Below are 10,626 nucleotides of genomic sequence, written 5' to 3' on the forward strand. Positions count from 1 at the left end.
ACGAGAAGTGTTTTGTTTTCATTAAATGAGCTCACAGTTGGTAAAGATTTGGGTGGGGGTGGGCCAGACTGGTTCCAGCAAGAGTAAAATCACAAATTCAGGTAATAATGAAAGGAGAAGGCTTGCTTTCATTATTTTCTAATTAAGGAGTTGAACTTTCCTCAGCAAGTGTAGTCCCCTTTATCCAGTGGGGTGCTCCACACACCCTTCATTTACACAAGGGCCCATTCAACTGAGAACAAGTGCAGAGCAAATGACTAATCACACCCCTTTGAGATGAAGGGCCAAGAACAGGGAGGGACATGGAGCACAATGGCCCACGGGCACTCTGGGAGGAGTGGATCCCAGAGTCCCTATTAGCTTCAGAGGAGGGGCAATTATACCTTACTGGTGTGCACTGTTCCACTTAAAATCACAACCAGCATTAGGTAATAGCTCTACAAAACCAATATTATGCAGCTCTTTTGCATACATGCAGAATCCTGTTCTATGGAAAAGACTCTCTGGGAGCTCACAGTTCCCCAGGAATTGTCACGACACGTCTTGAACGTTTCCACCCTCTCACTCCTGTTTAGCTCCGTCTCCATTGTATTCCCAAACCTATGAGGGGTAACTCTCGGTTCCTGATTAAATTTAGGTCTAAATTGCAGGCAGTTTTATATTCTGATCTTTGAATAAAGGTCCAGCCTTAAAGAGTTACCCTTGAGCAGGAAGAACTTCACTCACAAGGAAGTCAATGCTGCCCATCCTCAGGACCCAGCAGTTTGCAGTCGCGTTAGCATATGGCCCTGCAGCTGTCCTTTCCTGTAGCTTCCATAGTTGGCAGTCTAGATTAAGTTGTCAGAGACAAAGGAATGTGGTGAAACACAGAGCCTAACACTGACCTCAGACTAGATGTGACAGTTGCAGCAGGCTGTGTGGCAGAGCAAGAATCTAGAGGGTATACTCACAGTGTGACGGACTCGTTATTCATCCCTTGGAAAGCATTCCCTGGTATGGTGGTTATGTGTAAGTTATCACAGATTTCCCTTGGGGAAAGAAATGAGAAATATTTACTTTCCAAATTTTAGCTGCAAATAGGAAATGGTTATGCATAGCAATCAGCCTGATACTTACAGAATGAAATTAAATTCAGAGGAGGAGATCTTTGTAACATCTGGAAGGGTTCGGATGCCTGTGTTACAGATGCTCCTGTGATTCAGGGCAGGGTGGTGATGTGGGCAGAGAGCATAAGCAATTATTGTTATGTTACAAACATGAAGGTGAGGAGGAAAGCACTCTGCAGACACTGCTTCCTCATTAAACTTTATAATACTGAGTTTAGCTTTATGATTTACACTTCTAGCTAATGAAGACTGTCAGAATTGAAAAGGTCCCATCGCTAGGAGAAGTTCCTGTAAGGGTTCCTGTTTAGAGGTTTAGGGCGGAGACCATGCTTTTGGGTCTTTTGCCTTTGCATTTTCAGCCTGTCTTTCCTTTAAAGCCATTGTATTTTCCTGTTGTATTGCAGTCCATTTCCTCTGATAATTACTGTGCTCCACACTAAGTTCCAGAAAGGAACCTTCTTTTTTAGAGTAGGTTTTAACTAAAACTTTGCAGGAAGATTAACGTTTTGAGAAACCTAAGTTTTTACTTAGCTAATTTGTGGTTTAGGAAGTTCTTCCTAGTATCTCATTGAAATCATTGAACATTCCTTTTGTGGTTGGAGATGTTTAAGCCTCCTGCTTTTTATTTAACCTCTAAAGAAGAGAGCGGCTCATGTGACAGATGGAACTGAAGAACACTTCATTATAAGAATGAGATTCCTTCAGAGGCATGTAGGCATCTGGACTTCTGCTAGTGGAGTTTTAAGCTCAGTAGAAATAGGCTCGCGACAACTGACAGGAACTGCCTGGCCCTTGATGACAATGATACCCAGCAGGTTTCTCTCCATACTTGTTCATCTATGTGCTACTGTTTATTTATATGAATAATTATGCTACAGCGATAAAGGTGTTTAGAGTCAATTCATGCCTTATCTACATTAGGGTTAGCAGAAAGTTCAGACCGTAGTGTGGACTTGAATTGGGGTATCCCATAATTTGTAATAAAATGCTATTTAAGAAAGTCAATGGGTTAGTAAGAGGCTGTACTGGTCAAATTTTGGTCTGAGTTATCCTTAATGCCTTCTGAACTGGTGGATGCTTATGTGCTCAAGGTTCCATGGAAGTTACAATTACTCATAGAAAACTAAACCACAGCCAGCTACAGCTTCTGCATGGCTCCTCGGAACAAGACTGACTGTGTAGGTCATTACAGACAGGCCCCTTCCTCATCCTCTGCTTTCTTTTTGCTTTTCATTTGGATGGTGGTAGAAGTGGTAGTCCCTTGGGGACTCCTGAAATTTAGTTTATCACAAAGTAGAGAGAAGGGCCTCTCTGTTCAGAAGGTGTAAACTTTTCTGTGTAGTAGGGATGACTTGTTATGGCAGAAGATCCATCGCCAACACAGCTAAGACTGTAGGACATTTTAGGATTCTCGTATTGCTGGTAGGGCTGGTTGGTGTTGGACTACAGTGGAATTTGATTTGTCATGCTAGCCAGTATCCTTGGTGGGATTTAATGGGAAACAGAAAATAAAGATTGAGTTTACGTGGTACTGTGCCTACCTCAGGCACTACTTAGAAAAGTTTTCCCTTGATGAATGAATGAACTAATGAGATGAAAGAGAGGAGACTCACTTGTGCAGTGGGAGAAACCAAATCGGAATCGATTTCCCCAGCTTTGCTTGCTACCACTCACCTTAGAAGTTCTCTTTGGTCCTGTATGACTGTTGTGAACCCCCCACTCCCATTTCTAATTTTAAAACCCACTGCAAAGGGGCAGTGTTCTCCTCTGATGTGTGAGGCAGAAGGAGTGAGGGGAGCCCTTTATATGTGTGTGTGAAAACTCCCAGAATAGTAAAAATAAGAAATACTGATTAAATTTAAACCAGAAGGCTAACAAGGAGAGACAGGCAAACACAATGTTGACTCTTGGTCAAAAACCTTCCTCAGGGCACTGCAGAGCTGGCTCTGTGGTGAGTAGTTAAGAATGCTTGCTGCTCTTCCAGGTGACCAGAGGTCAGTTCCCAGCACCCACACAGCAGCTCACAACTGCCTGTAACTTAAGCTCCAGAGCACCCTATGTCCTCTGCTGTCCATTGTGGGCACTGCACTCGTGTACAAACCCACACTCAGACCCACATATAGACACATAATAAAAAAGGTGAAACAAAAATCTTAAAAACAACCCCCCCAATGTCTTCTGACATTTTGATCACTTTTAATTTCACAGATACCCATCTTCCCCTCCACAGATGTTTATAAAGGAACATTTTCTCACAGGTATTTTAACCGAGGGAGGTTTGTAAAAGCACCGGGTTCAATGTATAGCAGGTTTTTTGTGTTCTGGATCAGTCTGTGAAGAGAGAAGGGGGAATGGGCAGTGGCTTAGTAGATGTCAGGATGCACTGGTCACCAGGCATTCTTGACTAAAATCCCACCAATGACATCAACTGCTGCCAATGCCTACCACAAGTTCCCAGAATGCTGGGCTATCCTCAGGGCCCTGCCAACAAGTTCCGAGAAGCTGTGCTCTCCCTTCCAAAATGACAGTGTAGGCATCTTAGCTGGGAATTTATCTGTGCGTATCTCTACTTCTGCTCCTCCACACTAGGTAACACCAAGTTCCAGGGCTACTGGCCAAAGTAGAGCTTGCTTGCTATGGAGCCTGCACACTGGGCAAGATAGGATGTGATGTTTTCGGGAGAATAAACAAATAAATATGGCACCTTGGAGGCAAACCAGGTCTGTTGATACGAGTTGGTAAGCATACTGTGAAATTATCCAGATAGGCACACCTCCAGAATAGCACAGGACAGATGCCTTGGGATTCAGATTTCTGGAATCTTATGTGCATTCTGTAGATATTTTTTATGTATAATTCCCATCCTCCTAGCTTCCCTGAGCTAGTGTGCCCTTCTTTGATGATGATGATGATGATGATACCTTCCCCCATCACTCTTACAAGCCTCCACTGGTTTATTTTCTCTTGCTTCTGGTTTCCTTTACAATAATCCATCAGTAGGGTGGGTTCTGGGGGAATGAATGTGACTGGTTTACACTAAAGTCTCTGCCAGTGTTGATGGTGAAAGTTGAGTAACTTATCCTGTTGAAGAGCAACAGGACTTGAATGGGATCTAGTTTTTCTGATTCCAAGTATAATGCTCATTCTACCGTACTATAGTGTTTATTGACACTTGGAACATGGACATAAGGTTGGAGTCTTTGGATGTGAGTTTCTCTGCAGTAGTGATTCTTCTAATAACTGAATCAAGCAATCACCAGCCAAATGAGTGAGAGGTAGGAACTTTTCCCTTGTAAAAATCCTTTGAAGTCTAACCATAGAACAGCTACTCATACAGTCACACATTCTACCAATATTTACTGAGTGTCTGTATCAAGCACTGCCCTAGCTATGCAAGATACCACTGTGGACAAAGCACAGAGCCTGCATGAGGTTAGCATGCAAGTCTCAGAGCCTCCTTTAGGAGCCCAAAGACCTCCCCTGGAGAGGGCTTTATTTTTCTTCCAGTTGATGTCTTGCTTTGTTTATTGCTTGTTGTCCTGATGATGCTTTAGCTTTATCCAGAAAGCCTGTTAATGTTGCAGAATTTCAGGTCTGGGATTGCACAGACATCTACCAAAGAATGAACCCTATGCACAATGCACAAAATTTCTTTGAAATTTAAATACTCATTGTTTGGCTTTTTCTGTAATTGTTTGGTGAATTACTCTCAATTATCTGGCTGTACTGTCATGTCCTGGTAGATATTTGTATTTCAGCTCCTCTGTGTTCCAGCAGCTCTTAGCCAAGACAGGCAATAGAGCAGGTACTTGTGTGCTTATCAGTTAACCTGCTTAGATAATTACTCACTGGACCATTGATGGAGACCTTCTGGTATAATGGAAAACATACAAGCTTTGGAGAAAGATGGGGCTGGAGTTGAGTCTCAGCCCAGCTAATGTCTAAAGTATCCACATACTCTCCCAGCTTCCATTCTGTTCTCTGGACAAAATGGTAAATGTCTAACTATGCTGAGCAGTCATGAGAGTAGTGATACAACCTAGAGGAAATGCCAAGCACAGGAGAGTACAAGTATTCGATGTATGTCACTTCTCTTCCTTTTGACTTGCCTATGGGGGAGTCTGAGGGTCCTGCAGGAAGCCCCTGGTGGGAGCCCTCTGTGGTGGCATAGGAAGCCTGGTTTGTAAGTCATGTGACCCAGTGTCTAGTCCAGCTCTGATACTAACCTGCTGTATGATATCAGGCAAGTGAGTTGTTAATGTAGGTTCATCACTTGGAAGCGGAATCGAGCCATTCATCTCTCAACATCTTGAGTTGGGCATGTCTGTGTCTCATCATTTGGAAACATGTACTTTTAAGACTAAATCTAACAATACTAACACTAATCAGAGTCTAATGAGTCCAATGAGTCCAATGTTCACAGGCTTAACCCAAGGTTAACACATGGTTACTATTAGCGAAGCACTTACTTGAAAGAATGACTGGGCCTAAACAGTCCCTTATGAGCCAACTCAAGATCTCTAAGCTCCTTTCCAACATCCCTCCTACTCCAAGTATTCTATACCCATCCCCCAGCCACCATGAGGCAAGAGTTACTTGGCAGGACTTCACAATGTCAATTTTAATTTCCAGCATTGTGTTGTTGATGTTTCAGAGTTAACACAGTTCCTAGGGAGAAGCAGTTGTCACCATGGCAACTTTCAGGCCTCTGCAGTGAGAGAGATTAGTGACTGCACAGACCTAGTAATTGTTGTCATCTTTGCCTCTTGGATTCCTAGCATTGGATGCTTGAACACAAATACCAAGTGGGCTCCCAGCAGCCAGAGTAATAGCATATAGCAATAAGCTATCTGTTAGCTGATGCTTACATTTCAGACAAATTGAGGAGGTTGTCAAAGGCATTAGCTTCTATCCTTTCCAGGGAATCACTCTGAGAAATTTCACTAGGGAAGAGGAAAAAAAAGTACACATGAGAGACATGAATATGTCCTTGTGATAATGATCTCTCTGTGTGTGACTCCTCTGAGAAGGAACAGGAATGTAGAAGTTGTCCTTACATCATTAAAGGCTAACATTTTCCTGTAGGAGTACCAGTGGATATCTACAATTCCAGTGCCATTGAAATATGAGTTTTGGTCACCCTAATTTATACAAAAGGCTGTTCTCTCATTTGTCTGACTCTGAATCATACATTGTTGGAAGTGCATAGGACCTTTAAAAATTGTCTGATCAGGTTCCCTTGCTTGACACCTCTAGAAAGCAATATGCTAATTACATGATGATGGCAGGCTGCAGTTGAGATCTCTGAAGTACCCATGCATCACTTCAGTGAGGCTTTAATTTGGATTGGATTAGCTGTTTCATAGCTTAACTCTTGATTTCTCAAAACCCATTTCTGAGGCTCTTTCAAGATAGGTATAGTGCATGGATGGTGGAATCACCTTATGGATTCTGAGCATCCTTTTCCTCTAGTGTCTCAGTCTATAAACAAATTCACGATGAGGAATTCCTTCTACTCTTATCTGAGTCCCTGGTAGCTTCATATTGCTTGGTACGTGAGTCCCTGGTAGCTTCATATTGCCTAGTACGTAGCTACAGATTGAATGAATAAGGGTGCAAGTGGACTACAGGTTAAATATATTTCTTAAGAAAGGCACAAAAGTAAATGAATCGTTTTGGCATAGATCAAACCCAAGCATGGTGGTAATGTCAAAATACCCACAAAAGCTGCCATTTACTGGCAAGTGAGAAAAAAGTCTCCAATCCACAAGTGTGGGTTTGTGCATTCCTAAGGTTAATGCTCACAGAAGGCTCTAGACTCCATGAGAACTTTAGCTCACAGAAAGGCAACAGCATTGCAATGGATGGCTCCTGGGCTGTTTCATCTCATCCATATCTGGTAGTTTGCTTAGCAGAGTTGCTTTAAATACGAAGTCTCAATGCATTAAAAGTTACGAACACTCAACATCTAACACACAAACCCACAGTGAGTTTCTTGTAACCATGCTGTTATTGAGGACTTAAGAGTTTTAAAGATTTATTTCCTGTGTTGTATATATTTCTGTGTATGTGAATGTGTGTGAAGATACCCTCAGAAGTTGGAAGATGACATTGAACCCCCTGGAGCTGGAGTTACTGGCAGCCACAGAACGTGGATGCTGAGAACTGAACTCCACTCCTCAGCCAGAGCAGAAAGTACTTTTGATAATAAAAATATTCTTAAATTTATTACTGCTTGGTAATACCTTAAGGAACAGCAGAGTTAAGATGGTCAGTACAGTCTTTCTAGGGTAAGTGTTCTGTTTTAACAGTCACTTGGATTGTTTAGTGGTGGCTGGTGGGGAGGAACAACTGGTCAGTAGCTGAGCCAGTTTGGTTCAGGCTAATGCTAATGAGGATGATACAGTTGTTCTTTTTCCTAGAGAGCCTTCTATCTGAGTATGAGGTCTACGAAGCTCTAGAAGCTGAGACCCAGGAACAAGAGGCCCTCAGAGTAACACGAGATCATACAGCATCATGGGGTCGCTTCACACTTTTGGTTCATGCTTTTGGTACATGCTTTTCATTGGCATAGGTAGAAATACTGCACTTTTATCCTGCACTTATTCTATTTTAGATACAATGATTATCTTATGATGTACAAAAAACTTCTAACATGTTTTCATCAATGTGGGAATTATCAAAAAAGATTGACATTAGAGAACAGCTGCTGTAGCAGAGAGGGACTTTTATGATTGAAACCTATCTCTTTTCTACTTAAAAAGAATATCATCACTTATCAAAATGCATTCAATTCTTTGAAGCAAGGTTAATTATCTGGATTTTAATGACTCTTGAAAATCATACCATTTCTTCAAAGGCTGCTAGATATTATTTGTATTGTAAAGATAAAAATAGTTGGGTTTCCTAAACACAGTTTCTCTCCTAGAAAAATTATCCCTTTGCAGCTACATTTTCTCTTAGAAAAAATTAATTGTTTCAATTATAAATGGCTTTTGATATGCAGTATCTTACTTACATTTTTATGACCTCATTAAGTCCCCTGAAAGCTTGTGCCGGGATTACTTTGACAGGGAGATAGGTGAGAGATCTGGAAAAGAAAAAGGAAAAAGGAAAAGCTTAAGGCTTAGGACTGGCTGTTTTTCAGGTTCACGTATAGTGGTGTGTGTGTGTACGTGTATGCGTGTGTGTGAGAGTGTGATGTGTGTATGTGTGTGTGATGTGTATATGGTGTGTGTAGTGTATATATGTGTGTATATGTGTGTGTGTTTGTGAGCACCTGCCACTATAAGATTAATAACTGGATTCTGCTTTAATAGTATAACTTATATCAGCAGAAGATTATGCCAGGTGTTGTTTTTTAAATTAACTTATTTATTCACTCTACATCCTGAATGTTGTCTCCCAGTCTTCCCCCTCATACAACCCCTCTCCCCACATCCTTCCCCTTCTCTGAGAGGTTAGAAGCCCCTCTCTGGGTATCCCCCCCATTCTGGTACATCAAGTCTCTGCAGCGCTAGGCACATCCTCTCCCACTAAGGCCAGATAAGGGAGCCCAGTTAGGAGATCATATTCTGAAGATAGGCAACAGATTTAGGGGTAGCTCCTGCTCCAGTTGTTGGGGGACTAATATGAAGACCGTGCTGCACGTCTGCTACATATGTCCAGGGGGCCCCAGTCCAGTCAGGGTGTGGTCTTTGGTTGGTGGTTCAGTCTCTGAGAGCCCCAAGGGTCCAGGTTACTTGACTCTGTTGGTCTTTTTGTGGAGTTTCTATGCCCTTCAGGGCCCTCAATTCTTCCCCCAACTCTGTTTCAGTTTCTTCTTTAACACAACTGGAATAATCATTCCTATCTTGTTAAGAGATTTCGTCAAGAGAGCACCAAGAAAGCAGTCACCAACAGTTCTAAAGTGATCTTAGCTTGGTTTTGAAAATGGGCAGGAAGCTATTTGGAATTGAGGAAACAAGTTGGCAAATGACAGTCAGAAAGCATGTGAGTAGGAGAAAGAAGGCTGCAACAAGAATGTTTCCAAGTCACTGAGAAGATCTTTCTCACCCAACATCACCTTCCACAGGCAGCTGATTGCAGTTTCTGAATCTAGCTTTCTCCTATGGTTAATTCATGGGCATCTCATGTCATTTGAGGGAGTATTTATAAGAAGTTTTTCTTCAGACTCAAAGCCACTACTTAAGTATTCTTACAGTTGTCCTAAAAGCTGAGCAGACCTAAGAATTGAGAAAAGAGTAACAGCCATAGCAAAACCAGACAGAGCCAAGTGGTGTATGATCATCAAGATAACTTAGGACATGCTAATTCAAGGAAAGGATCAATATTCAACATTTGTAGAGTACTTGAAATGGCTCAAGACTTCTGGGACCAAGGCTCTGAAGGAAGTGAATTAGGACATTTCTGGTGAACACACACATGTGAGAAATAGCCTGGTTGAGCATGGGTCTGTATAAAAGGGATTGCCTTAGCCACCAGGAAAACCGAAGTGCACTTTCTGAGAGCAGACTTCAGTCAGCGGGTGACAGAGGGAACTTGCTGCCTTCATAAGTGGCTGTGTGAGCTACCCACAGCCACCTATGACTTTATTCCACATGACAGAAGGACAGTGGGGGTAAAATGAGTGCTTCTTTTTGGCAACATAAGACACTGGGTCACAAAGAGATGGAGTAAATCGACCAGGGCAACAACCAAGTCAGTTGATGCAGAATGCCCTTTCCTTGGGGCAATATTGCATAGAAGGGGCATTTGCATCCTAACCGCTTCTCTGTTGGGAAGCAAGGCAGTACACCTTGCTTCTCTTGGAAGAATGCTCTGCCTTCTCTGTTATCACCAGGCCACCCATCAGCAGTTTCTTTCTTGCAGATAACGCAGAGGAATTTCGGAAACTTCATTGCTGAAAAATGCTTTCATTCAACAGTTTCTTAGAATCATGAGACCAGAAGGAGTAATGCAAACAGGATTCACTGGTTCTAGTCTTGAGGACAGTCCCACCAAGCACCTCTCCCTACCATTATTTCATCAGAGCTCTCAAAACACAAGGGCAGTGGAGGGAGAAAGCTTCTTACTATGGCATGTTTGCTTCCTATATTTCTGTTGGAATCATGTCCGCTTGGCTTACTGATTAAAAACACGGTTTTATTGCTCTCTGCATGCCATGCCAATAAATTTCCGAAAGAGAAAGCTGTATTCTACTGTACCCCATACAACATCAATAAAACTGACAGCCAAATTCCGATTCCGGAATCTTTATCGCTGCGGATAATGCAGCGCGGAACATGTTTTGGAGAGTGTTTCTGTAAAAGCTTCAGCTGAACCCTTCAGAGCTGTTTATTCATGCAAATGGAGCTCGCAGCCTAAGCCTCTGGGCAGACAGCTTCCTCTTCCAAATGGGAGAATGCTGTGGTTCCCACAGGAGCAGTTTGGTTTAGATTTGACCAGGGAGGTTACCTGAGGTCTTGATTGATGGGCTGAGGGCTGAGGGCTGAGGGCTGAGGGCTGAGGGCTGAGGGCT

The 10,626-nt window shown here is 42.5% G+C and overlaps 1 protein-coding gene across 1 annotated transcript in view; it reads right to left on the reverse strand.

The window, feature by feature from the left end:
- The window catches only part of Lhcgr (luteinizing hormone/choriogonadotropin receptor), a 49,188-nt gene that overhangs the window by 21,203 nt on the left and 17,359 nt on the right, over nucleotides 1–10,626 (reverse strand). Inside the window, exons 2-6 of the mRNA XM_028765163.1 lie at nucleotides 8,125–8,196; nucleotides 5,975–6,049; nucleotides 3,363–3,437; nucleotides 1,117–1,191; nucleotides 951–1,028 (exon numbers count right to left, since the gene is read on the reverse strand). Coding sequence (XP_028620996.1) covers nucleotides 951–1,028; nucleotides 1,117–1,191; nucleotides 3,363–3,437; nucleotides 5,975–6,049; nucleotides 8,125–8,196 — 375 coding nt within the window. The remainder of the gene's footprint in view (nucleotides 1–950; nucleotides 1,029–1,116; nucleotides 1,192–3,362; nucleotides 3,438–5,974; nucleotides 6,050–8,124; nucleotides 8,197–10,626) is intronic.

This window comes from Grammomys surdaster, unplaced genomic scaffold, assembly GCF_004785775.1.
Source record: "Grammomys surdaster isolate TR1022 unplaced genomic scaffold, NIH_TR_1.0 149, whole genome shotgun sequence".
Taxonomy (NCBI): domain Eukaryota; kingdom Metazoa; phylum Chordata; class Mammalia; order Rodentia; family Muridae; genus Grammomys; species Grammomys surdaster.